This window comes from Podarcis liolepis (assembly GCF_965112155.1).
Source record: "Podarcis liolepis genome assembly, chromosome: 1".
Lineage (NCBI taxonomy): Eukaryota > Metazoa > Chordata > Lepidosauria > Squamata > Lacertidae > Podarcis > Podarcis liolepis.
This window is the reverse complement of record NC_139554.1, coordinates 131,602,028-131,629,697: the sequence shown is the minus strand read 5'-3', so window position 1 is coordinate 131,629,697 and position 27,670 is coordinate 131,602,028. Positions and strand designations below refer to the sequence as shown.

The 27,670-nt window shown below is 44.1% G+C and overlaps 3 protein-coding genes and 1 long non-coding RNA gene across 23 annotated transcripts in view; 2 read left to right on the top strand and 2 right to left on the bottom strand.

The window, feature by feature from the left end:
- ABI2 (abl interactor 2) overlaps window positions 1-6,751 on the top strand; it is a 72,503-nt gene extending 65,752 nt beyond the window's left edge. For all 16 annotated transcript variants that reach the window (XM_083473585.1, XM_083473595.1, XM_083473594.1 and 13 more), the window contains one exon: window positions 269-6,751. In XM_083473585.1, coding sequence (XP_083329711.1) covers window positions 269-444 — 176 coding nt within the window. In that variant the 3' untranslated portion in view covers window positions 445-6,751. The remainder of the gene's footprint in view (window positions 1-268) is intronic.
- Window positions 3,665-13,542, bottom strand: LOC310693525. Its single transcript, XR_014519222.1, has 2 exons — window positions 9,609-13,542; window positions 3,665-9,578 (listed from the first exon to the last, which is right to left on the bottom strand). It is a non-coding gene; the product is annotated as an uncharacterized lncRNA (long non-coding RNA).
- Window positions 13,543-14,243: 701 nt separating this feature from the next.
- Window positions 14,244-27,670, bottom strand: part of RAPH1 (Ras association (RalGDS/AF-6) and pleckstrin homology domains 1) — a 76,766-nt gene continuing 63,339 nt past the window's right edge. For 4 of the 5 annotated variants that reach the window (XM_083471991.1, XM_083471992.1, XM_083471993.1 and 1 more), the window contains 8 exons: window positions 26,881-27,002; window positions 23,625-23,690; window positions 22,831-22,974; window positions 21,801-21,911; window positions 20,897-20,995; window positions 19,902-20,022; window positions 18,771-18,916; window positions 14,244-17,226 (listed from right to left, as the gene is read on the bottom strand). In XM_083471991.1, coding sequence (XP_083328117.1) covers window positions 15,241-17,226; window positions 18,771-18,916; window positions 19,902-20,022; window positions 20,897-20,995; window positions 21,801-21,911; window positions 22,831-22,974; window positions 23,625-23,690; window positions 26,881-27,002 — 2,795 coding nt within the window. In that variant the 3' untranslated portion in view covers window positions 14,244-15,240. Of the gene's footprint in view, window positions 17,227-17,645; window positions 18,517-18,770; window positions 18,917-19,901; window positions 20,023-20,896; window positions 20,996-21,800; window positions 21,912-22,830; window positions 22,975-23,624; window positions 23,691-26,880; window positions 27,003-27,670 lie in introns of those variants that run through there. The other variant, XM_083471995.1, reaches the window with a different exon arrangement.
- The window catches only part of CD28 (CD28 molecule), a 167,720-nt gene continuing 162,826 nt past the window's right edge, over window positions 22,777-27,670 (top strand). The window contains exon 1 of the mRNA XM_083475191.1: window positions 22,777-22,787. The gene's annotated coding sequence lies outside the window, so the exon portion shown is untranslated. The remainder of the gene's footprint in view (window positions 22,788-27,670) is intronic.

Genomic DNA, 27,670 nt, shown 5'->3' with positions numbered 1-27,670 from the left:
TTATTTTTAGAACTTCAGCATTTGAGCGCAAAATATTCTGAAATATCGAAAGTCACGTTTTGGCCTTTTGGGCGAGGAACTGACTTCTTGCGCAAACAGGGAGAAAGGACAGCATTCAAATCGGCTACTGCTAAAGAGAAATGTCTGCTGTTTGGGAAATGAGGGATTACCCAGATGAAAGCTATAATACGATTTTGACATTGCCTTCAGTTCAGGCAACTGCTTTCTTGGGATCTTGCTATTCTCTCCTTTTTCCGTTTGCTCCTAGTTGTGGCGATCTACGACTACACTAAAGACAAGGAAGATGAACTCTCCTTCCAGGAAGGCGCCATCATCTACGTCATTAAGAAAAACGACGATGGTTGGTATGAAGGGGTGATGAATGGAGTAACGGGACTCTTCCCAGGGAACTACGTGGAGTCCATCATGCATTACTCAGAGTGAAGACGGCCACAACAAGAGGCAGATTTGCACCTTGCTTGCCATGAGGTTGTTGGGCTCCCCAGATCATCTCCAGCGGCTGGGGGGCCCTGTCAAATGAACTGAAGGAAGGAAGGATCATTGTAAACAAAACCACTCTTTATTTTTTTTGTTTTGCTCCCCCCTCCCCCAACCATTTTATAAAATAGTGATTTGAGTTGTTTTGGAGAAATGGCTCTTCCATTTGCCAGCGGCGGCTGGGCTGAGCTGAACGACGTATTTGAATAAGCTGACCGATTCGGGTGTAGATATAGGAGATGTAACGAACTTGCCAATTAACCGATCCGTTGCTCAAATTGTGACCCATTCAATCAAGACATGGGATTTTTCTCAGGAATAATGTAAGCCCTGGTATTGGGACATCCCAGATGCCAGTGCTGAAGGGTTGGCTTCGATAGGCCATCCACCCCCCTCCCTCTTTGCCTTTCCCCAAGTCCCCATTCTTCACTCTCTTACCATTGGAAAGAGTGTTATTGTACTGGCAAACATTTTGGGGTTCACACACCAACTGGATCTCGGGTTGGTTCCTTGCATCTCTGACCCAAAACACTTCTGCAGCTGTTCAGCGCATGTAGCCTGATCCAGGTGCACACGGAGCTGGTTTCGAATCACATTCCTCTTGCTTTGAGAACACAGGAAGTTGTACCTTTCTGCTTGGCCTCCTGTTATATAGATCCTTGAAAGCTTCGAGTGAGGCCTCATTTGGTGAAATGGTTGTTAAAAAGTTGGAAGGAAGATGAAGCTTGAAATTAAGATTTGGGCTGCCTCCCTATTTGGAAAAATATCCAGGGAATAGTTTGCACCCTCCTCTCTTGATAAGTGACATATTGTCCAGATTCTGCTTTCAGAATACGTATAAGCCACATCTTGTGGTTTCACATATCAGGCTTCAGCCCTGGTTCTTCTCCCGAAGGCTGGCTGCAATCTTCTGAAATTTCCTCATGTTTTATAGTTTGGGGAATTAGAATAGAGAAGAATTCAATCTCTCTAGAGGTGGGGGAAGTTTGAATTCATTCATAAGTTTTAGCTAAAAGTTTGAGCTGTTTGGCTCAAATATCATCATGCATACCAATCGGATGGTACAATTCGACTTCAGTGCATATCATGAAAGGCTTGTGGAGGCAGGCAGACAAATGTGGCCGAGGCCTGTTAGCTGATCTTGCTAGGAATCCGGAGGGCTGCCTTCTGTTTTGGTTTCCTTTGAAGGCGAATTAGAAACGGAAGAGAGCTTGAGCTACCTTTTCTCCAGTCTTTCAGATGGGTGTTTTTCTTAAATGTGAGGAGAAGCCTTCTGTAATGGCTTCTTAAGTTTTAAGGCCAAACTTGATGACACGTGAAATGTCTTTGCTTTTGGTTAAATTGCAGCTGTCCTATTCAGGATCAGGCATGGGGTAGTAGGGGGCTAACCATTTCCCTCCTACATCACGGTTCCCTCAAAAATAGCCTTTTCCAAGCAGTTGTTAGTTGCAGAAGGAAGTTGCTGCCGCCACCAATGGCAGATTCCCTCTCATACAGAGAGCAGCCTTGAAAGGAATCCCTGTAATTTTTGATGGAACCGTGGTGTGGAAGAAAATGTGTCTCCCCTCCCCCCAATATGCCGCAGCCCCCATCCTGACCCCCATAACAGCAACCCAAATGAACCATGAATATGCAAAATGCAACCACATCTCTTCTTGACCTGTTGAGTCTTCACTTCAATAGTGACCGAAAAGTGATGAACCTGGAACCACATGTTATGCTAGCCTGCCCTTCTTAACACCAACTAGCCAAAATTCCACGAGACCAGCAAAAATGTGGTTTTGCAGGCATCTAGTTCCTCTATCTGCGCAGGCTGTCTTGGCTTACCCTCTGCAGCTGGTGTGCTCGGAAATCTTCATCATGCTTTGCTCGAGCCAGGAGCAGAATTCAAGCGGTACCAAGAATCTAGCGTAGATTTTATGTATCTCCCATCTGCACAGTTTGCTTATGTGGAGAGCGCCTGCAAAGATCGCAAAATCAGTGCTCCGAGCAGCTCTAGCCTCACTAAAATGGGATGGCTTTCAGGACTGGCTTCCTTGACGGAGTCAAGGCTTTATGGGGCTGTAGCCCTATAGGCACTGGAGCATTAGGGCAAATTTCTGGCATGATCAGTCTTTACTCCCTGCACAGAATGCGCATGATAAGACTCCTACATATCTACATTGGTGCATGCTCTGTCTGCCATGAGAGGACGTTGTCTTCTATTATGGCTGCGATGCAACCATGCACAAATGTAGGTATTGTGTGTGCAATGTTCTGTGTGTGTTGGGATGCACACGGGCCTGAGACCACAGCTCGCCACACAAAGAACCTGCACGGAGATGCAGACTTCTGCACATGTGCTCCCCGTGGCAGCTCCTCAAGGCCCTTGCTCAGCTCGACCCGATAAACCCTTGGCGCTCTCATCTGATTCTGTGCAGGAGGAGGCAAGTCTCGGATATTGTTCTGGGCTTTGATGCAGAATGCCTGCAACAGAACTAGGTGCTGGAAAGAAAAACGGGGAAAGAAATGTTGTTTTCCTTTCTGCGCAAAGCACATTGTGTACCTGCAAGGTAGCTTGCTATGTTGCAAAGAGCTTTTTTTTATAGCCCTGAAAAATCCGAAGGAAACGAGGCAGGATAATGAGGATGCTTGAATTAGAGAGTTTCCTTCTCCAACTGCTCCTGCGGGGAGGGGAGCATCCCCCTCCACCCCGTTTGGGGACCCATCTTAATTTCCCCCATTGTTGATGCACTTTAAGTCTGGTACTGGGCCCTTGACTTCTCGAGAATACTTACCCCCAATTAAACCCCACCCCATTGCTCCCCCCACAAAAAAACAAACAGGTTGCCTTAGTGCCGGATTCGTCACATCTTAAGAGAGTTCCTGTCTTCTTAGCCCTTCTGGAAAACGCCACAATATCGTTCAACTTAGATTATACAGCAGACCTGCAGTTCCGATGCCGAAATATCATAATCTGTCGCTTTTGAGGTTGCAGCTTGGTTTTATTTCTAAGAGCAAGGGAAGTTGGCTTGGAGTGTAGGTCCAATCCGGACAGATTCCTCACGCGCACAAGTTGTTTGGAGAAGCTTCTGAGATTGTATCTGTAGTGGGTTCCCCCCTTTTAAAAGTGCTCTCACTATAGAATTGGTTTATAAGGAGCTTCTCTGCACTGGGTTTTTTAAAAAAAAGGTTGCATTTCCTTGGTTGTGTGGAGAGGGACTCTGATGATTGTTGCCGGCTCCAGTGGGGGGCAATGCCAAGTGTTGCCCTAGAAGACTTGATTTTTGTGGCCGTTCCCCACAAACCTCCCGGGCCAAGATCACTTTCCATGAAGCTGCTGCAGACGGTCTTTCCAGATTGCTCGCCTCTTGCTGGTCTTATGCTTTCTATTCTGCAGTACTAACGTAAAGAACTTCCTTGGATTTGACGCTTTTTTTATTTTGTACAGTTTTGAATTCTGTAGAATGTTTAGGGACGATATGTACCCGGCCCAAAGTAATCAGACTTTGTATGTATGTAATGTTGCATAGACTGCATGCTATTTCAAGTCAGTGAGGGTGGTACTCCATCTATCGGTTGTAATTTCCTCTAAACGTTCCCTTTTTTAATTTAATGTTGACTTCTTTTTTAAAGAAAAGGGGGCGGGTGGGGGACGGGAAAAAGAGGGTGGGGGGGACAGGCCTGGGAAATTGGAAATAAAATCATTTTCTCCCCATAGAGTCCTGCTTTCAAAAATCAAATTGAGGTGTTAAAAGTTATGATGATTTGAACATTTACTTTCAGCCTCTTAAGTGCAAACAGTGTAAGAGTTCTATGTATGATCCGGTATCAAGCTCCTGATCATTTATTCCTTCATAAAATGGCTTTCATTCCCTTGGCCTTCCTTCTCCCACCCATGCAAGCAATGGATCCAAGATGTGTGTGTTTTTCCTGCTGCTCGCATTGGCTTCCTGCTTAAAGACAAAATCTCGGTTTCCACAACACCGGGAACAAATCCTTCCAAGCCAGAAGAGTTGCCAATCTAGCGTAGGAATGATGTATCGCTGGAGTCTTTGCTTCCGGTTGGTTGTTCTTTCCAGGGGCTGCCTCTGCTCTGCTTTGTGTAAACTTAGCCCTGTCCCCCTAGTTTTGCTCCTGAAGCCTTGCGCACATGCTATGTAAAGGGGAAGAGGGACCAAGACCGTACTCCATGGCTCTGCACGGCACACAAGCGTGGCACAGAAGGTGCTCTGGAGACCTGCAAGTGAGTTTCGTCGTGCTACCTTGGACTATATTAGCAATGTTTAGAAGGGGGGGGGGAAGAGAATTTAATAAGAGGCTCACGAAATGTTGGCCGCCAGTTTGCAGATGCTATGCGCTGCTAAAGCTCAGGTTCGAACATGCGGATGGCCTGCTTTTCTATCTTTGCCCCCCCTTCCCCCCATTTTGTATCGTGTCATGATATTAAAAAGTCCCTTTGTTTCCGACTCTCTTCTGTAATCTTGCATGCAAATATTGGGAAAACCCAGGCCTGTCCGTTAATGGGACATTGCCTGATGGCAGATCCCCATCATTGGAGCATCGCTGAGGACCTTGAGTAAATGGGTCCCTTTCCACAAGGTTTCGGGGTGGAATAAACCTTGGGAGCTGTTGAGCTTTCGCATCAACATCTAGCTGTGTGGGGTGATTCTCTCCCCCCAGCCCAAGGAGGATAACAGTTGCCAACTTACTCTCTTTAAAGTAACAATTTCTTACCTGGGCTGCCATCCTTCAATTTTTGAAGTGGCATCTTCAGTAAGTAGGACTGACTTCTAGTGTTTTCCAGTCTCTGCTGGGCGAAAGCCTTAAATGTTCCGTTTTTCTCAGTATTATCCCATTGATCTCGGCTTTGAGCTAAACCCAAAGCAGTAAACACTTTCCCCTGTAGGAAAGGGGGGCTAATTCTAAATTTCCCCGAGCAAATTCTGCCAGGGAAAACCAACCAAGGGCATGGCTAGGTTTGGTGCTAAAATTGAATGGAGCATGATGTATGAATGGAAATAGGGTGTCTTCCAATTTGTAGTTTCTGGGGCAGCCTTTGAACATAGAGCAGTATTTGAAAGTGTCATAAGCTTAATGAGGGGAATGATGACTTTAAGACTTGATAACCATGGGGTGATTTCTCAGTGATGCCGGTTAACCTCTCGGTGTTAACTTTGTGTGTGGGAGACATAAGAGGCAGACATAGATGTTAAAAAACGGTGCACAGCTCATATCCTAAATGAAGATGGGGATAGTCCTTGTTCACGAGGCATGATTCCTTGCAAATGAGAGAGAATGGGGTGGTAGCCAACTCGTAGGTTTTACTCATAAATGGACCCATTGAAATTAAGGAAATGTGACCAATTTCAGTGGGCCTACTGTGAGTAAAACTTAGTTGGAGAACACCCATGACTCTTAAACCTGCAGTATTAAGACACTCACTTTTTCCAAATGAGGAGTATTGCGGTATTTAAATGCAAAATGAAGCTAACTGATGTTGCCTAAATCTAGGTCGCCTTGATATTTTTATTTCAAAGGCCAGATTTTCCTAGGCAAATGGAAATTTGGAGGGACTGTCATTTTTACCCGAGTATTAGATTTACCATCTTCTGCAGCTGCTATTATGTGTATGCAGCATTTGACCATACCTTTGTTTGTAGTTAACGTGCTTTCTTGAGAAGAATGGCATATGCCTGTCTTTTTTCTTAGCGCCGTTTCTAAAGGCAGCAAACCGGCATGCCTTGAGACGAGCATAAAATTTTGAGACCAGAGTTGTGCTTGGACCGGAGAATGAAATTGTATGCAGTTCAGTGATTCTTTTCTTATTGATGATGCTATCTATCGTGTGTACCAAATTCTAAGAGACTGGGTAAAAAGCACAGGCTGGTGTCCATTAGGATCTTGCTGAATCTCGATGATCAGGTGCTTATTTTTCTCACGTAACTATCATTGCTTATGTATGGATAGGTTTCTGAAACCTATCGCAATGGAAACAAGCTCCAATTTGGTTTTCACTGAGCAACTTTTGCTACTAGTGGCAAGTGTTTATTTCCTGAGCTCTTGTGGTGACCTCACAGATGGTGAGAATTGTGCAGGATTCTAAAGAAAGCCCTGTTAATTATGTTTTACTGTGTGTGCCATTAAACCACCTTCCAATGAGTGAGGGAGCATAAATTTTTAAGAGTTTTTAAACTGTATTTGGAATTAACTGTTGCTGTGTACTAAACCCTCTTGTTACAAGTCCTAAATAAAAAAAGAAAGCACACTCCAATCCCCTCCAAGCGTCTTGAGGTTGTCCCCTCCTTGCCAGATATGGCATTAATTGAACTGCTGTGTGGACCGAGATTAAATTAAATTGGTTCCGGGAATAACTGTCTCTCTCTTTGTAATAGTTCCAGGTAATACCAAGATGTAGGATGTCATAAACTGCAATGGATGCAAAAATAGCATTAAGGACACTCCTCATTTTGAGTGGCTCCAAGAACTTTAGAGGGAGCTTGGAAGGTGGAAGATCTGATCTAGGATACCGTAAAGTTACAGTCCGCGAAAGTGTGTATAAAACTTGCATTGAAATCCTTTAACTTAACAGGTGCTGCGTATCTCCCAATCTGAGTATTTTCAGATAAGCTAAGTGGGTATTTTTAATGCTTCACTATGTTTGGACACCACCTTAGGGAGCTAGGTCAATCTATGCTCCGCATGCAGCAGGTTTGTGGTCTTGTGATGCAATATTTTCCTTTATCCACCTGCGCAGGGCATGGTGATGGACTGAAGCAACGAGCCCTTGAATGCAGGGATTTCCAGGCACTTGTTGCATTTCATGCTTTTGCCTCAAACTCTTGTCTACACATACTGAAATTTGTGCTTTAGACATTCCCAGATTTCACAAGTGTGGGCTTGTCAGTATTTTCTTCCTCTGGTCTGATGTGAAGCAGCAAGCTGGTATCCTCTAGTTTTGAGAGACACTATTAACGAAGATGGCATTAAACTTCCAATTCCTGCTAATGATATTTGTGTACATGATGACCTAATTAAAAGCAAACGTGGGTGTGTATAGAGGAAGAGTAACATTGCTGAATAAGTAATATCTTCTTCAAAAGGTGAATGTTCTGTTTCAGTAGAGACTTATGAAGGGATGCAAGGCACACTTGCAGAAAAAGTATTGATATACTCCAAGCACAGAGAGGCGTAGGAAGGTCAGGTGGTACCCAGTGTGAAAAATTTCTTGTCACCCCCCATTGATTTTTTTCTTTTGCCTGCAAAAATGGTTTTACATTATTTCATATTTTCTTACAAAGGAATAATAATAAGTAATAAGTAATAATAATAATAATAACCTTTTATTTCTATCCTGCCCTCCCTGGCTGAAGTCAGGCTCAGGGTGGCTAACATCAGATACATAACATTGGTATAAAATCAAACAATTAAATTAGCTCCTAAAAGCATGTCAAAATCAAATTAAAGTCTAATTAGATGGCTTTCCGCAGGGTTAGGGTTGGGAACAGTAAGTTCTCCACTGAATTGAAATTTCAGCCTTCACGACACAGGAAAACGGCCAAGTAAACAGCTATTTTTGTGGAGGAGGGTCAAGATATTAACTGATATGTATGAAATTACATATATAGTTATATAATCCCTAGTGTAGTAAGATAAGACCTTTGGAGCAGTCATTTTCAAAAAAATGTTTTTTTTATGAACAGCCCTAGTAGGGCAGTAATTGTTCCTTGATAAGTTGTCACCCCCCCCTCCATGATGAAACCTGGGGTGACCCACCCCACCTCCTACGCCCCTGTCCAAGGGTAATCTATGTACTTGCAAAGGCAAGTTAGTTTTGTGTGAAAGCAGTTCTGCATTCAAGCCCTGGTTTTAAAAAGTGCTGGGAAAAGCCTTGAGGCTGCTGCCAGACAATCCTGGGCTAAATGGGAAAGTAGTCTCACTTCATACTATGCACTTGACCGTTCATGTTTTCAAGCACAAGGAGTATATTTTATTACCTAGATGGGGGGTCACTTTTTTCACTCAAACACAAAGGAGCCACGTAAGAGAAAGCCACTAGGATTTCTTTGCAATAAAGACCCAAGGATTCAAGACTGCAGCTAGAGGTTTCTTTTGCAGTTAGTTTACTTTTAAATAAAAAACAGAAAATGTCACATGAGAACAGCGGACAAATTTAACTATATCTTTATTGACTTGTGCATATTCCATTGTAATGATTTCCGAGTACTTTGTCATTGAATGCATTTTTTAATTTTTTTCTCCCATGCTTAAAAAAAGTATATTTATACATATTTATAGAATATTTATATAGAACAAAGCTCTTCTCGACTGTAAATTACCACTTTCAATGAGATTTGCTTTCTTAAAGGGAAAGGAGATGGGGAGGCAGTCCCACTCTAAAGATAAAATGTGCAATTTTTTATGTAAAGCAGTAAACATATGAATGTATTTAAGCACTTAGCACAAATCTGCACAGACAACATAATTGCTGCAATGTTGGTGTTTAACAGGTGCATAATCAGGACTCATTACCACTATCGAATGCTTACCAATGCCTGCAAAACAGCTCAATTTCCCACCATTTACAATCGCACAGTAGGTGAAGCAGGAAAAAGCAGACAAATGACCCAATCCCATTTTCAAACGCATACTTTGTGAGAAATCTAAGATGCTGCAGCACAGATCTTTATCCCCCCCCCCCCCCGGCTCTCTAAGAAGCGAAGCACATTCTGGTCCAGAGAGTTCAATGTTTCCCAACATTTTTGTATTGGCCCCTTGTAATAAAGATGGAAATAGGCAGCAGAACCTGCTAGACGGAGATAGGCGTTTTGAGAAAACTACCACAGACTGTCCTGTTATCTCTTTGGTAGAAAGAAAACCCCAAATATTGGTTGCTGAGAGCATGCGTACGAAGATGCCCTGCCAAGCCCAAGGCGGAGAACCATATCATCACAGCAACTGGTACCAGCTTCTTGCTGGTTCAGGATTGCAGTTTGCATATATTTAAAGCCATCATGTAGAGCAGCTCTCTTGCCACAGCTGGGCAAGGACGTGATCTACTAGAAGGGCGTTCACAATTGATAGTGTCGGACTCATAAATTCTACACCCATGTCGGGCTCATAAATTCTACACCCCCCCCATAGGTCCTAAATATACAGGTTTGCAATGTGTAGCTGAATTTTGAATTTGCTTTAGTGGTGGGAAGGGGGGGGGGAGTAAAGCAGCATACAGATGTGTACATTACACACATTGAACAAGATTGCCACTGATCGCAGTGCTTTAAATATTCACTTTATGGTTACTGGGGGTTTTCTTTTTTGGGGGGGGAGTGGGCATAATGGTACACTCAAGCCTAAATCGGTTCCAGCACATCTAAAAGCCAAACTACACATGAAGCATGTAATCAGCAGAAGAAAAAGGACAAAATTGCTAGGTTGCCAGCGTGGGAACAAGGACCTCTCCGTCTCCTCCCTTTTCTAACCTCTGCCCCCCCCCCATGCTGCCTTGAGGCAGATGTGAGCTTAATGTTGGTTTTCCTGCACTCAACTATTTAGCAAAGAGAAACAAGCACAGTTGCCAATTCTCCAGTTAAGGTGTGATTTGGCCCTACAAAGCTTTTCAGCTTTCGAGATTAAGCAATACCTTTTCAAGTAGGTAACCATTAAAAAATAAATATAGGATACTTTTCTTATCCGGGCCAAAGGGTCTACAGAAGTACCTCACTATGTGTAAGAAGAAGCAGCAGTATGTACTTTTTACACTTGGGATTATAAAGTTAGAGTTATGTTAAAAATGTCCAAATGCATTTTGAACCAATCTATCCCTGGTACTCTTTAACTTGTAAGTGGTTTTTAAACATGAAACGGGATCGACATCTTTAAACACTAAAGGCGTTTAAGGCCAAGCGGTTGTCGTCAAAAGCAGTGTGGCTAACCTCTTCTCAAATTTGCAATTTTCTAATCAACAATGCAGACAAGAAAATGAAATGAGAGTAGAAATGAAAAACAAAACAAACATTTGCATCACTGAAGTTTAAATAGGCATGAATTCAGCTGATGTTGCTCAGAAAAGTCTGAGTTCCATCTACATGTCTGCCCATGTTGTGCTCACTGAATATTCCTGTCTTGTTTTTGAACCCTTCCCAAACTTTCAAGAATGTCCACATGCCACATTCGACTTCCAAGGAGGTTTGTAAAGAAAATTGCAGCCCAGACACAGAGCATTGTGGTAGACCTGCAAACTCAATTTAAGACTCCGTAGGAACGACTGAAGCAATAGTGGGGAACCTGTGGCCTTTCATGTGGGGGGTAGGCTCCCATCATAGAATTGTAGTTGAATGGGACCCCCCCCCCAAGGGTCATCTAGCCCAATGCTCTGCAATGCAGGAATCTCCGCTCAAGCATCCATGACAGATGGCCAATAGCCTGGGATACGGCAGCCTGTAGTCCTAACATCTGGAGGGTCATAGGTTCCCCACCTATCTTAAGATAGCTTTATAAATTAAGGAAGGGAGACATTCAAGAAGAAACAACAGTTGCTGCTGCAAAGATTAGGACACCATCCAGGGCAAAGATGCAACTTGCCCTTTTCTGTTCACAAACGGAAGAGATCGTTTGAGGCCTAAGCTGTGTTGCCCTGTTCTGTTTCAGTAACTTTCCCCTCACATCCACTGTAGGCAATTTAAAATCCCAGAGCACGGTTAACAGATAGAGTTGCTGGCAAAATGGCGAAGCACCACACAATTAGCAGGCTTGCCTAACCTCAGAATGAGCACGATTTTGAAAAAAGATCCATGGAGATAGTGCAGTCCTACATAATGTCGGAAGTAAGCCCTGCTGCATTCCGTGGCACTTAATTCGAGGTAAGTGTGTAGAATTGCAGCATTAAATGACTGTAAGATGCACATACCATATTAGAATGTTTGTAAGCTGCACATACCATTAAGGTATAATATCCGTATGCTGCATCCATAGCAGTGACCCGAGGAGGAATGACCGCTGGGAGAAGAAATGCAACAGTGCATCTGCAGGAGCACAACCAGACCCCTTCATCTGCCCCGGCTGCAACAAAACATGTCTCATCACAGGTGCTGTAACCTTCCAACAGTTCACCCCCAAAAGTGCACTCCTACATCATCTCCAGAGACAGATGGATGCCCATAAACACATCTGGAAAATATGTTCTACATTACTGTTTTTCAGAAGACACCAATGGGTAGCTAAAATGGTACCTTCTTACCCCTGCTGTTGCTTACTTGTGGGGCGGGGCACATTCTCTAATTTACCAGGGCACAAAAATTCACGACATTCTGAAAATGTCAATGTGGATCTTGATCAGTTGTTTGCATTTAAGACGTTTCGTCAAAGCTGGGAAGAGACATAACAGTACTTCAAAGGCATTGGTTCTAAATTAACAAAAGGGGGCAGGGAAGTGAGTGAATTAACTGGCTTGGCTGCCCAAAGCAATCCCACACTCTCTTCTTAGGGAGCCTATGTACCTGGCTATGAGGTTGCTACTAGACATGGAACAAATCTGGCATATTCCTTGCACCTCCCAAATGAGGTGGGGTTTTTTCCCCTTTAGGCCAGCAAGTGGACCGAGCAGCAACGGAAAGAATAAAGTTGAGCACCAAATGCATTGTAAGTAAAAAAATAACCACCATTTGTTGTAAGACAAGCTAAAATGCTGCAATGTAAATGGTTAAGGACACTTTATAAGCACAAAAATAGAAGAAATGAAACTCTGAACACTTTGAAAGTTACCAAAAAAAGTGCCATCTGACAGCAGTGCTTTAAAAATGCACACAATGGTATATTATTGCTCAAGTAAACTATTCTAAAATAGGAAAACTGTGTCCAGGACACATTTGGGGAAGGGAAAAGAAGCCGATTCAGCATCAGATGACATAGCACCATTCCTTTCTGCATCCAAGATCCTTCTAGGCCAAAAGCAAAAATGACTCTTAACTTTCTCCGGCTTTTTCTAGAGCGAAATGTTAAGCCTTCCAAATTACCCAAATTTGGATACCTTTCTACAAACAGAGCTCAGGCAGACGACAGTCTTTTTTTAAATAATAAAAAAACAAAACACAAAGGCAAACGCCACCACCTCAGCCCCAGAAGCAACTAACTTCTGATGCCTAAGACAAGCTTACGATGGGCTAATCTTTGAGGTTTAAAAGGTGGCAAGCCCTTTAAACACAAGTTCAGAGCAAATTATCGCTGTCCTTCTCCTTACACACACGCACTGCACTCATATGCAATTCAGTAATAGCCAATAATGAGAAAGTCTTACAATTTCTGTGTTGCATCGCACAGCAGATGCAATACTTGCTGCCTGGGCCTGCACATCACTTGAATGGTTTAAGCGGAACAAGAAATGCGCTGCTGGTACACTGGCTCAACAGTGCACAGCACTAACCTTTGTTCAGCATGCTACCAACGAAACAAGCCATAGGCTGTTTGCTGTTGCGCGCGAAACAATGCTCATGGTACGTTTCTCAACAAAAATCCAGCTGGTTAGCCAAGAAGGAGCCTACCATCACATTTTTCGCTTCTCTCCTAACCGTAAAAGTTGGCTTGCGCACAACAGCAAACCAGCGCCTGGTTTGGTTCCTCGCTGGCGTTCTAGCAAAAGGAAGAGCGAAGCACGGTCTCTCCAGCGCACTGGTCCTTCATGTTAAGCCATAATTGAGACTGGTGTAAACATAACGCATGAGCTGCTTCAGAACTTTCTCGCCTGGTAAAAATTCTGATTAAATTCCAAAACGCACTACTTGAACTTAGAATAGCACAGGTTCCTAGGACGAAGAGGTTTTTTGTCTCGACTAGAGCATCACAGATGACGGGAGCCAAGACTTAGCTCTCATGCCATCACCAAATCGGGCGAAAGGGAATTGCGCCATGATCGCCCTTTTGCTTTGTCCATTAACAAGCCATTCTGCTGCCCCCTGGGGTCACCTGTGTGTGAAGAAGCATTTCAACCACTTAAGCAATGCTTGCCCGCCCAGCTGTTGTGGAAACGGGGGTCATATTTGCACGTGCCCCTCTTCAGCCAATCAGAATGTACCGTATTTTTTGCTTTATAAGACTCACTTTTTCCCTCCTAAAAATTAAGGGAAAATGTGTGTGCGTCTTATGGAGCGAATGCAGGCTGCGCAGCTATCCCAGAAGCCAGAACAGCAAGAGGGATTGCTGCTTTCACTGCGCAGCGATCCCTCTTGCTGTTCTGGCTTCTAAGATTCAGAATATATTTTTTCTTGTTTTCCTCCTCCAAAAACTAGGTGCACCTTGTGGTCTGGTGCGTTTTATAGAGCAAAAAATACAGTATATGGGTGGGGGGGAAGGGTGCCCAATTGGGTGAGCAAACCCCATTTTCTCCACACTTCAAGCGGGAAGGTTGAAGCGGGTTTGCAAGTGCGCTTTGCTGAACACGCTCGCAGCAGCCCTGCCCGTAACCCAGAACCTCGTGCCATCCAACATCTGAGGGGTGGCCAACTCCTCTCCACAGATACACGTTTCGAATGTTGGGAGAGGGCTCGCGTTGAGCGTTAATCTTAAGAGATGCAGGTGCGCTTGGGTCGTACGCAAGATGGCATCTTGGCAACCTGCTGAGTAGCACCAGAGCAAGGAGCTCGCGAATTTAGCTGAATTGGTGGTCACACATGACAACTGGCACACCCAGAATGATTCTGAACTGAGTTTGCAGATGCACCATTTCTGCTTAAATGCCAAACTGATCTCTAAATAAAAATGAGTAACATGGATTAGAAGAGTGTGTATTTATTCTAATTAAAAGCATGATCCCTTCAGAGAAAAGCCCACTTGATTCATTGCAAGTTGCTCCCTGGTAAGTGTGAACAGGATTGGAGCCGGATCCTACACCTATTTAGTCACAAATATGTCTCCGCCGTGTTCCATGGGGCTTACACCTAAGTGCACAAAGGTGTAATAAAGGGCAGTGTCTTCTTAAGCGTTTTGATTAAATAAATCCTTTCCTTTCCCCTTAACAGTTCCAGAAGGGAATGTCTGTATTTTGAAGTCCAAATATATTTAACTCCAGGCCCACAATACAACACATCCCCTTTCCTATGTATGGATTTAATCTCAGTAGTATTACAACCAGAATGTTTTGGTAGATTGTTTCGGAGTTTTCAATCAACTGACAATGTACGAACGCCGATAGAATCTGTCAGTACCCTATACCCGTCACCGACTGGGAAAAATAGGTTTTTTTCTGATTAAAGTGCCTCCTATTATCTTCAATTTTTAAAAGGGCTTTTCTTTTAAGATGTGCCATCCAATTTCCGGTAATATACATATCGGTTGACTGAAACAAATAAATACAGATGTACAAAAACATTCTGGTTAGCCTCTATCATTGCAACAAAATACTTCACAATATATTATATACCTACATTTATAATACATGCACCAACATGTCTCACGTGACAGACAACAGATGTTTTCCTGAATTGCAGGAAAAAAGAAGTGTTTCAAAGATTTTGGTCCAATCCGTAAGGAGGATCTCAAGAGAGTTAGCCCGCCCCTTGCCCCAATAAACCAACCGCAAACAGAGAAATCTTTTGGGCTGATTGTGAACCGAAACAGGCGCCCATAGCTTCTGTTCGTGTGTGTGTTGTGTGTGCGTGCGTGCATGTACACACACACACACACACACACACACACACAGCTATTAAGACAAGGAGTTTCACAAGTGTATCAGACATGTCATTCGTAGAGTTCACTGGCGGCCACTTACTATCACCAGTCTCGAGAGAGTTTGGTGTTTTGATCCCTCTTGGGGGGCGCCGGCGGTGGACCTCTCCGTAGCGTTGCATAGCCCGATATGTGGCTGCCTCCAAAGTTGCTGCTCTTCTGCTTTTCCGTGAGAAGTTCCGGCGGGGGCGGGGGCAAAGCCATGTCATCCATGGTGGCCGTTGGCTCCGCCCTGGATATCCGGGCCGAGGAGAGGGAGCCGTGCCGCGTGATGGACTTGCGCTGCAGAGTCCTGTTCAGGTCGGCCAGGAACCCGGGCTGAACGCTAAGGCCAGACTTGGGCGAGGTGGGCGCTTGCGGAGCCGCGGCCGCTTGCAAAGCCGCGGCGGCCTGCGCTTCGGCTATTTCCGCCTGCGTGAGCCGGGTGCTGTCGTTGCGCTTGGGGCGGGTAGGGGGAGGAGCTTTCTTCCCCGACTGCTTGGACCACGGGGGCTGGGGCTGAGGGTTGACGACAGCCACTTTGGGAGAGGTGTTGCCCGAAAACACGGCGGGAATCTCGATGGGCGGAAGAGGGAGATCGATTTCAGGCGGCGGAGGGGGGAAGTCTGAATCCGACGGAGGGGAAGGAAACTCTTCCACGGTACCCTTCCCGGGCGCTCCTGCGGCAGGTGCCTTTGTGGAAATTCCCGCTTGCTGAAGTACGATAGGTAGATTGAGCTTTCCTGGCTTTGGGGGAGCTGCAGGGGGGAGCGGAGTCTCCTTCACAGGAGACCCCAAAGGCTCTGGCGGAGGTGCAAATTTGCTGACCAGGCTATCCACCGACGGTCTCTTTGATTCGTGGTACTCCGCTGAGCTGTTGGATTTTATGCTGGAGTTCCGCTGGGGAGTCGGTGGGGGCTTCTTCCCTCCCGGGCTGGACGTCTTGGTAGACTTCTTGACCGGGGAACCCCCTGCCTTGTCCGGCGTGGGAGACACCACCACTGGAGCAGGGGAGGGCGGTGGAGGAAAGGCTAGGCTACTTTCAGGTGGCGGAGGAGGAAAGTCGGGAGATGGGACGGCGGTGGGCTGCCATTTCGGCTTGGCTTTGACTGCCGGAGGAGACTGGGGTGGCACATTCAGAGGGGTGGGCTTTAAAGGCTGAGGCTCTGAAGCCGGCATGGGAGGCGGAGGGAAGTGGCTGGCGATTTGCTTCACCACCGATGGCACAGGGGACTGCGGCGAGGGCGGGAGTTTGCCGGAGTAGCTCTGCTGCTTGGGCAAAGTGGGCGGGGGGAGAGGGCCTAGCGGGACAGGAGACAGGGGAACCTGCGGAGTTGCGAAACTGGGCTGCTTCTTCATCGCTGAAGGAACCAGGGCAGGGGCAGGCGGCGTGGGTTGTGCCGCGACAGGCGAGGCGGCTTTTGAGCTGCTCTGTGTCGGCAGAGTCATGGCAGGCTTAGGAGGAGCTTGGGGAGGCAGCGGCGCAGGCATAGGCGGGGGAGGCGGTGGCGTGGCAGGGGCTGTGGCTGGCGCCGGAGGAATATTCTGATGAATCTGGTGGATTTTGAGAGGAGGGGGAGGAGGGGGTGGTGGTGTGAACTGCGGCACTGACGGGATGGAGGGCACAGGCTTCATGAGCTGCGCCATAGCTGAGCCCGGGGTAGGGGGAGGTGGCGGGGGCGGCGGCGGAGGGACCACGCCATTAGGGGGCACTGGGTTCTGGGGTTTAGCCGGTGGCAGGATTGGTGGGGGTTGCTGCATCATATGGGGGGGCTTGAAGAGAAGCCCCCCATGCTGAGAGGCGTTCTGCAGCCTTGTTATCGTGCTGTACTTCACAAACACGGTGGCTGAGCCGCCTCCCGATGACATGGACTGGCTGGGGAGGGGCGGGGGCGGAGGGGGTGGTGGAGGAGGAGGGGGTGGCGGAGGAGGGGGCGGGGGCGGAAGGGGAGGTGATGGCTGTGAAGCTGAATATAGGGGGGTCGCTTTGGCCTGCGGAGACAAAGCTGGTGGGACTGAAGTAAAGGGTCGACTTATTGAGTCCATTCTAGCCTAAAAGGGAAGGGAATACAAAAAAACACAACAAAATAAAATTCAAACATATATGAAAAGAGAAATGAATGTGAAAGTGCCTGCTATAAACTTAACTACAGTGGTGCCCCGCAAGACGAATGCCTCGCAAGACGGTAAACTCGCTAGATGAAAGAGTTTTCCGTTTTGGAGGTGCTTCGTAAAACAAATTTCCTATGGGCTTGCTTCGCAAGACAACAATGCCTTGCGAGTTCCTGCGGGTTTTTCCCCCTCCCCCCCCCCTTTTGCTAAGCCGCTTATCAGCTGATCCGATCAGCAGATAAGCCGCTAATAGCGCTAATCCGCTAATCCGTCAATGGGCCTGCTTCGCAAGACGGAAAAACCGCTAGACGAAGAGAATCACAGAACGGATTCTTTTCGTCTTGCGAGGCACCACTGTACTATGAATTACAAAAAGTTGAATAAAGTGCCGTATAACAGAGAGAAGGTTGGGTTGGTACTATGTGCAGAGGGACCCGCACAAAGTCCGCAATTGCATTAGGGAAGACAAGATCTCCCAATGCTTTTAGAGCAGAATCCCTCACAACTGCCTAAGGTGGAAATATATATGGCCAAATTTGACGGGAGGGGAATGCAAGTGACCAAGCACTGATAATCAATACACAGAGTGAAAACCATCATGACTAACTATATCACAGAATAGGAAGGGAAGTCAAGGCATGCAGGGATTATTGCACTGGGGGGAGGGGGGGGAAGGAAGAGGTCAAACAGAAGGCACCAAGAGTTCTGGTCAAGTTATTAAGGTGATTTACTTTGTGACATCTGTTAATAGATAATGGACCACCAAATGAACAATCCTATATTTTATGACCGTTCCTCCATATTATGTGATTATTTGAGGGAAGCATTGTGAAACGATGGTTTCCTGCAATTTAGAGCTATGCATACCATTGCAAAGAGTACTTATCTGAAATTCAGCAAGCTATAGAACTCTTTTAAGATTCTTCATTCTGGGAAGAATTTTCCAGCAATATATGCTAAACCAGAACCATGACAGATTATTAATAAATTGGGGTGGGGGGTGCATGACATTGTCAAATTAGGGCACTAAAGGCTCAGGCACTTGTGGACTAATCAGTGTGTTTAAATATTAGATATCTCTTGAAAAAAGTTAGTCTGCATGATTTTGGTTGCATCATTCACCCAGGTTAATAGTTCAAACAAGGCCCCTGACCTTAACTCTACCCCTGCTTAAGTCATCACTGCAGTGGAGCTCTGAGCTGTTCCGGGTTTTGCATTTGCCACATGAGACTGCGAGGCAACAGGAAAACAAAACAAAACATAGCATAAAACATAGGGGAGCAAGCTGCGACATGAAGCAACTGTTACCATAATGGAATATTCCCAGAATGTACGAGGCTTGGCTGTTTCTCCAAATTTAATGGAGAATTCTTGGCTGCTTCCTTACGTAGGAATCATGGCTTACAAGCAAGGCCAATGTTACGCAATGGCGAAATTCATATCCTATCACGGTAATATAGTATTGTCTGTTGTATGATACTTACGCTAATTTTGCCAGACTCTTCCAGTTGGGTACCACGCTTCCAGGCCTCTGAGAAGATGGAGCTAACGATACTTTGAGAACGGACATGTCCTGTCTGGGTATCTGAAACTCCACTATCTGATTGATTAGAATGATTGGATTGAGATTCTGTGGAAAGAAATGCAAAACACACATTGGACATCAATGTGGCTCCATGATCACTGCAGATGGTGACAGCAGCCACAAAATTAAAAGACACCTGCTTCTTGGGAGAAAAGCAGTGACAAACCTAGACAGCATCTTAAAAAGCAGAGACATCACCTTGCCAACAAAGGTCCATATAGTAAAAGCTATGGTTTTCCCAGCTGTGATGTATGGAAGTGAGAGCTGGACCATAAAGAAGGCTGATCGCCGAAGAATTGATGCTTTTGAATTCTGGTGCTGGAGGAGACTCTTGAGAGTCCCATGGACTGCAAGAAGATCAAACCTATCCATTCTGAAGGAAATCAGCCCTGAGTGCTCACTGGAAGGACAGATCGTGAAGCTGAGGCTCCAATACTTTGGCCACCTCATGAGAAGACTCCCTGGAAAAGACCCCGTTGTTGGGAAAGATTGAGGGCACAAGGAGAAGGGGATGACAGAGGATAAGATGGTTGGACAGTGTTCTCGAAGCTGCCAGCATGAGTCTGACCAAACTGTGAGAGGCAGTGGAAGACAGAAGTGCCTGGCGTGCTCTGGTCCATGGGGTCACGAAGAGTCGGACATGACTAAACAACAACAAAGTGCAAAACCCACAAAAAACCCCACAGAAACAAGTTTATTTGAGTGAATCACTCTCACATGTATAATCCTCGACTCCGTGTGTGAGCTGGAAGATACTCAATGGAATCAAACGCTTTCTCTGTTCATTTAACAACTGAAAACAGGACACAGGACTGAACAGAAGCCTATTTCATCTTGATGCTCTGGCAACAAGTCCCACAAACACTATCTCAATGTAATTATTCTTTAGTTCACGTTCTTCACATTTTAAAAGGTGTATGTTTCTGAATTAAATGGTAGGTCTCATTTTCATGTCACCCAAGGGGTGTTTTTACATTGAATCAAAACTTCTTAAAACATTTTATAGAAACAGAATGGTACTGAGGCTTACCTGGCAAACTAGATGAACTGGATCCAGACTTGATACTAGAACTGGAGAGGGATGTCCAGTCATATGCCGATTCTGTCCTTTTCAGGGCTTCTTGATAGTTTACGTACAATTGTTTCCCATACTGAACAAAACAGAACAGGGAATGTGAACACTGCATGATTCAAATCCCAAGCTTATCAACCCCATCCCTTTCATTTCAGACTAGTGGGCTTGCTCCTGACAAAACCTACACTGTAATATTAGCTGAAATTTTGTTTGGTGCCTGCTGGAGTCTTGGTTTCTTATTACCAATCTGCACTGAAAGCTAGAAACAGCTGTTCGCCTGATGGAATAACTATCTGGAAAGTGCCATGGGGTGAAATTGGTAGTTCCAGCCAATAACTCTTCTAACACACCGAGTTGCAATTCTCCAGACAACTACAGAGCTTTGCACATGAGGGTATAGGGAAAAATCAAGAAGGCACAGATGCCATCCCAAGTACGAAGTTCCATATGACATGGAATCCTAGGAAGAGGGTTACTTGTCAAAGGAGGAATAAAAATGTTAAAGAAGCTGGAAACGCTTCAGCATGAAAATAAATGGTCACAGAATGCAGACTGAGTGATACCCAACTAGGTCATACTCAAGAGTAGACCCAGTTAAGTATAGTGATTTCAAATCTAAGGGGGACTAAAGTTGGGCATCACCTATTAATTTGGACATACTTTTGGTTTAATGTGTTATACTAGCCTGGAAATGCATATTCTGATGACCAGCAGAGTAAATAAAAACGGAGAACTAAAAATTGTTACAGCAATCCGTTTTTATATAATCATATACTTTGTTATATGCGAGTAACAATTTTTAAAAGAATATATTTAAATCTGATTTTTAGAATCCCTGCCCTTAAAAAGAGTGTCTATGTTTGGACATTAGCAATGCCATTCTGTGTTTATACTTTCCAACTCTTATGGTATGACAGCTACTGGGAGAGGAGCAGAGAACTGGAACATACCTTAGCGATACGGATGCCATTTACCCACTGATGTAGGGTTCTGATATCATCACAACACAAATATTTAATATATTGCGATTTCTTCTGAATCTGAGGATGCTGGAAGAGAAACATTTGGCGCAGTCAGGGTGAACCGAATTTAAAAATAACAACCTTAACCTTATGTTCAAAGATTTTGCAGTTGCGATAGCAAAAAGTGAGGAATGCATCCTTTGAATGCCAGGGTTCATATTTCTTCACTGAAGCTGTTGGCAGAAACTGCTGCAAAATATGATTGCCGCCTTCTCTCATAGGCAAATGAAAACAGGATCTGTATATTCAAACTGATGGAGAGTGGGTCAAATCAATACTGGCTGATACAAAATATGCCTTTTTTTGCGTTTCATGCAGAAATGGGCAACAAGCAGCACACAAGGTACAAAAAGCTTTCCAGCAACTACCGTATTTTTCGCTCTATAGGACGCACATGTCCCCCCTCCAAAAATTAAGGGGAAATGTGTGCGCGTCCTATGGAGCAAATGCAGGCTCCTTGGCTTCAGCGATAGCAAAGTGAAGCTTCCGAAGCCTGCGCTCTGGAGGCTTCGCGTTGCTTTCGCTGAAGCCAGGAGAGTCTGCTCTTTGAGGCTGGCGGTGGGGGAAAGCAGCGCTTTTGAGGCTGGCGGGACCTCCCGCAAAAGCAGGGATAAGATCTGGGAGAAGCGCACAGGCTGCGTGCAGCCTGTCCGCTGCTCCCAGAGCTGCGGGGGGGGGGGGGGATTATATTTCCCCCCTTGATTTCCCCCTCTGAAAACTAGGTGCGCCCTATGGACAGGTGCGCCCTATAGAGCGAAAAATACGGTAGTCTGTGGCCTTTTCCCCTTCCCCTTTTCATTTCTCATATTGACAGCTACTACTCAACACTTACTTTAAGTACTAAACAATAGTCTGTAGGGGCTTTATACTTATTCCGATAGTCTTGGCCGTAGTAAACATTTACATGGTCCAGCTGAAGAAAGCATACAAGATCCCGAGAGACCTATAAAAAGAAACACATACGGTCATGGACGTAGAAACCCTCAAATCATTTTACCGTAACTCTTTCAAAGTTACCTCCTGTGTAACTTTCAGGTTAATGTAAACACAAGGAACTAATCTCAGTAGGCAACTAGAATAAAACAAATTAACCCAAGATAGGAACAAAAACATTAATACTATATAATCAGCAGAATGGAAAATGTTACAAGATCAAAGTGGAACAATTTTCTAGGCTCTCTCAACTATGAAAAGAACTTCAAATTAGATTAAAATGTTCCCAAAATAAAAAAACAATGCCTTCGTGTTGTACACTAAGTCACTATTGACAATTTTAAGCACATAAAAATATATACATTTCAACTGTGATATGCTAATGGAACCCAACAGGACATCAAGAAAAGCATGGGTGTTAAAATATTACCAGAAAGGGGACATAAAGATTTATCAGGTGGTGATTAATATTAAATAGATATTTTCATCATTATTGGGAGCGTTTTCATTCAAAAACTGAGTCCACCATGGGGATGGGTAAAAGATGGGGCTTGGTTAACCAAATATCTTCTGACAGAGACTGAAATAGATTCAGTTATCAGAGCTAGCTACTTATTATTCCTTCTTTGGGAAGAGGAAGAGTTGCGAATTATGGGTAGGACTCATCTAACCGACCCCATCAGTGGAAGCCCCCTATGCAAGGACTTCCGCTTGTGCAATGGGGCTTTCCCCCTTTCCTCCCCATGAAATTGGCTTGGGAGAGTGGGGAGGAACCCTCCGAACAGTGTGGGAGAGGAAGAGAAGGGGGATCATTTTATCCGGCAGGCTGCAAACTTGAGCCGATGGGAGTGACAAACTGGGATGTCAGGGTTTTGAAAAGACGAGAGTGGCACAAGTCTTAAAAACAGTTTTAGAAGCAGAAGATTCACCTTCGCCTTTCCTTTGGGAACATAGTAGATTCCAGAAGCACGCAGAAGAAAATAACGCTTCTTCCAAGATTTTTTGCCATCATCCTTCAGCCACAAGACACCCTCAATTTCTGGCACCGTTACCGAGCTTCCGCAAAAACACTCCTGGAATAGAAAGTTAACATAGATTTGAAGAGAACGTTCTGCAGTCACAGGGATATTTCTTCCAACACACATTAGCTAACCTTGAATCTTCAGCCTTTTTGTCCTCTTATTTAGCCCACTTATTTCAGCTCTATCCTGGCCCTCATTATTGACTTGACCAATGGATTTAGATTATGAGCTCTGTAAGGTAAAGGTAAAGGGACCCCTGACCATTAGGTCCAGTTGTGGCCGACTCTGGGGTTGCGGCGCTCATCTCGCTTTACTGGCCGAGGGAGCCGGCGTACAGCTTCCAGGTCATGTGGCCAGCACGACTAAGCCGCTTTTGGCGAACCAGAGCAGCACACGGAAACGCCATTTAGCTTCCTGCTGGAGTGGTACCTATTTATCTACTTGCACTTTGACGTGCTTTTGAACTGCTAGGTTGGCAGGAGCAGGGACCGAGCAACGGGAGCTCACCCCGTCATGCGGATTCGAACCGCCGACCTTCTGATCAGCAAGTCCTAGGCTCTGTGGTTTAACCCACAGCGCCACCCGCGTCCCTATGAGCTTTGTAGGCAGGACTTAAGATTCATTCACCCTTCTTGCATAGCAATAAATGAATAGCAGCAGTAGCAAAACAGCCACCACATCAATAATGTGGAAATTCTCACCTCCAGTAGTACTTCCTTGTTCCTGTCTGCCATTTCAGAGGTTTCTCTTTTCCCTAGAAGATAATTCTGTAAGAGAGGGATTGAGACTTCAGCTGAAGCACTTAGAATTCAGAAATGTAATCATCATGATATCCCTAGAAGGGTGCCGTTTCTGAGAATAACTTCTCCACGTTTCCACAAAAAAAACCCCTATAAACCAGAGAAGTGTGTGTGTGTGTGTGTGTGTGTGTGTGTGTGTGTATAAAGTACTTACACACTCTTCTGGATTCGATCCAGATAACTGAATCTACATGTGCTTGCCAAATACCTGACCCAATCAGGACTCGGCTAAATATACAATTCTGTAAAACCAAACGTTTACTCCCTTGGAGTCTTGTGCAAGATATCTATGAAGCCTTTGATTGAAGTAATTAGGATGGGACTGGGCATCAAAGTTGTTGGAATATTGGGGTGGGTGGGGAATCTATGGAATATTTATGACAATCAAGATAAGCAATTTGGATTCAAAACCAATCTGTAGCATGGGACAAAGCAGAGATATCTCTTGTTTATCTTGCCACAGAACCAATCGGAAGAAGGCTGAAGCAGAACCGGTCCATGAAATCAACATTATGAAGGAACACATTCTTTTTTTGGGGGGGGATGCAGATGATGTCCAGACCTATTGAAACACCTCTCAAACTCAGAAAGGAGTCAGTTTATTTTATTTGCTGGGCTTCGAATCAGCTTTACTAAATCTGAAGTCATGTTTTTTAACATTCCACTCCATTTAAGCTCCAAAGAGATTTATATGATATGCTGTTAATCCCTACACGTTACCATAATTTTCACCATTTGCATTCAAATATCTATAAATGTAAACAAAGTTACTTTTATGGTAAACCGTGGAAAAGGATGGAAAAACTTGGTAGCATTTGAGAAAAACCGCCCTTCCTTAAACAACTTTGTTTATTTCAAATGCTCCTTACAACAGATAAAGAAATTGCAAAAAAAAAAAGTACACCAGTATGCGTTTGGCTCAAGAATACCCTAAATTTTGAAGGCTCTTATATACAAGCCAGCAAGTGAAGGGGACTGGGGAATGTCCAATTGCTCTCTATTGTAAGACTAAACATATAAGTCACATGGTTCCCATTGTGGCTGAGGACAGACAATGGGTAAAATTGGAGTCTGGGGAGACTGCCAGGGCTCTGCTTTTCGTTCGCTCATTTTACAAACATAAATTTCAATCCTCAGAGTGGTTAAATAAGAGATTTACAAAAGTAATGCTTAAAGTTCCGCCAAAGAGAACTGTTGTTTTAGTCCCAGAGATCATCCCCTCTTTTTCAACAGACATAGACTCTGGTGCTCCAAGAATTTATAAATGGTCTGTGTCTTTTACAAGAAAGGTGCTGCAGAAGAGATCAAAGAGGCAAGAAGTCACATCATTTTCATGGCTTCCTTGGGGACAGATTTGAACCTTCTTGGTGAAACCAAATGTTAGACAATGTGCAATAATAAACTTGTCCAGATTTGAAAGACTGTTTTTTTAAAAGTTTTTTTTTGAATTTTTATTTTAAGTAATACAAAAGAATACAAAGAAGAAAAAAGGAAACAAAAAAGAAATATAAATAAACCAATATATAACATTACATACATAAAACCCACCACCCACCCTTGACTCCCCTCCACCACGTCCTGATTTCTATTATATATTATATTAAATATTAACATTGCATTCCTTATCTAAATTATCTTTCATGTCTCCTTCCAAACTTCATTCTTCTTTTAAACTCTACAATCTTAATCTATGCATATCAACATATTCTTTTGTGAACAGTGTTTTTCTATATATTCTTCAAAGCATTTCCATTCTGATCTTAGCTTTTGGTTTGACTGTGACCTTATGGCTGCTGTTAATTTTGCCAACTGTATATAATCACTCATTGTACATATCCAATCCTCTTTGGAGGGAACTGTTTCGCTTTTCCATTTACTGGCTAGTACTGTTCTGGCAGCTGCTGTAACGTATAAAAAAATTACTTTCTTTTCTTGTGGGATATCTTTTCCCAATAGTCCCAATAGGTAAGCTTCGGGTTTCTTTTCTATAGGGCTCCTAAGCATCATTTTTGTTTCTTCATGTATAGTATCCCAAAAACTTTTTACTTTTTACAGTGGTACCTCTAGATACGAACGGGATCCGTTCTGGAGCCCCGTTCGCATCTAGTTAAACGTAACTAGTGACGGCGCGTTTACGCGCGCACACGCGTGTCGCTTTTTGCTGCTTCTGCGCATGTGCGTGACATAATTTTGAGCGTCTGCACATGCGCAAGCGGCGAAACCCAGAAGTAACACGCTCCGTTACTTCCGGGTTGCCGCGGAGCACAACTTGAAGCGTATTCAACCCAAGGTATGACTGTACTTGAAAGATTGTTAACTGATTATACCTCAAGCTCAAAGAGTCATGTTTCAAATATTTACTAATCACTATTAAATTCTGAAAGTTCAGGGGGGCTAGACAAATCTGGGAACATGACTTGGGTATCCAAACAGATGAAGAATATTGGACTCTGGTCTTTTGTTAGAATATACTTTTGTTAGAATATTGTGGTACTTTATTGACTATATACCAATACAGTGGTACCTTGGGTTACAGACGCTTCAGGTTACAGCCTCTGGTAACCCAGAAATAGTACCTCGGGTTAAGAACTTTGCTTCAGGATGAGAACAGAAATTGTGTGGCGGCGGCGTGGCAGCAGAGAGAGGCCCCATTAGCTAAAGTGGTGCTTCAGTTTCAGGTTAAGAACAGACCTCCAGAATGAATTACCGCATTTTTTGCACCATAACACTCACTTTTTTCCTCCTAGAAAGTAAGGGGAAATGTCTGTGTGTATTATGGAGGGAATGCCTATGGGTGGCATGCCTGCGGATTTTCCTCCTCTAAAAACTATGTGCGTGTTATAGAGCGAAAAATACGGTAAGTTCTTAACCTGAGGTACCACTGTAGAACACAGGAAGGGAATCTTCCCCAGAATATGGTCATTTATGGACTATTTAGCGAAGGAGACCCATCCCCCCTGCTTTTCATAGTTAAAAATGAATGTAACAGCCACACGACTGAGAAATGTATGCGCAGAGGTTTATTCTGTGTATGTATTTCAGTTAAACTTTATTAGAGATATTTCCACTATTGTGTGTATAATTTGTGTTTCATATATTAAAATATAGTGTCAGAAAGGTGTTCAGATGCAGGGTGGGGGGGAAGCAATAGACTCACCTGGGGATTTTTGAAAAGTGCATATTTTTCTATACGTTCTACAAACATAAGTTTATTTTGACTGTCTCTTGTCCAGTTGAGGAGGTTTTCTACCAAGTTTTCATGGTCTTCAAAGATTCTCTCTGCATAATAAACAAATCACATAATAAATATTCTAAGCTATAAACACAGGAGTGGGTTTTTTTGGGGGGGGGTCAATGGTTTGCTGACTCATGACAAAAAGCAGTAATGACATGCTTAAATATATCTGATATATATGTGTCACCATTAGCCAGGAATCCTGCTTATCAGGAAATGCAAACGTGGGCAATATAAACAAACGATGATTGTAATCCTATTTAATTTAAGCCAGCAAGACTCCTGAAGAGGATTACCGAAATCAGTAGTAAGACAGTCCCTGCCCTCGGGCTTATAATCTAAAAATGGGGTTTACAGACTTAGGAAGAGCAATGGAACTGGGTTTGTTTACTTGACTTTTTTGCCATAGTATTTTCCACATGCAATTATGAGGAATAGCCACATTAAGCGCATCCATTAATTCCATAGGTTTTTACTAAGAGATCACAAAAAGTACAACGCCAGGCCCTTCACTAAAAGTCTTAGATCCCTGAGACGTTGTAACACATAGTTTGGAAACTGAAAACTCAAATACATCTACTACTGGAACCATCAAATACCTGAGATTGTGAATACAGAGCAAGTTAGCAAAGAGTTCTAAAACAGGACCACGTATTGGTAAAATTCTGCATCCGCTTGGAGCAAGAGACAGGAAGAAGCTATATTTCAAGCT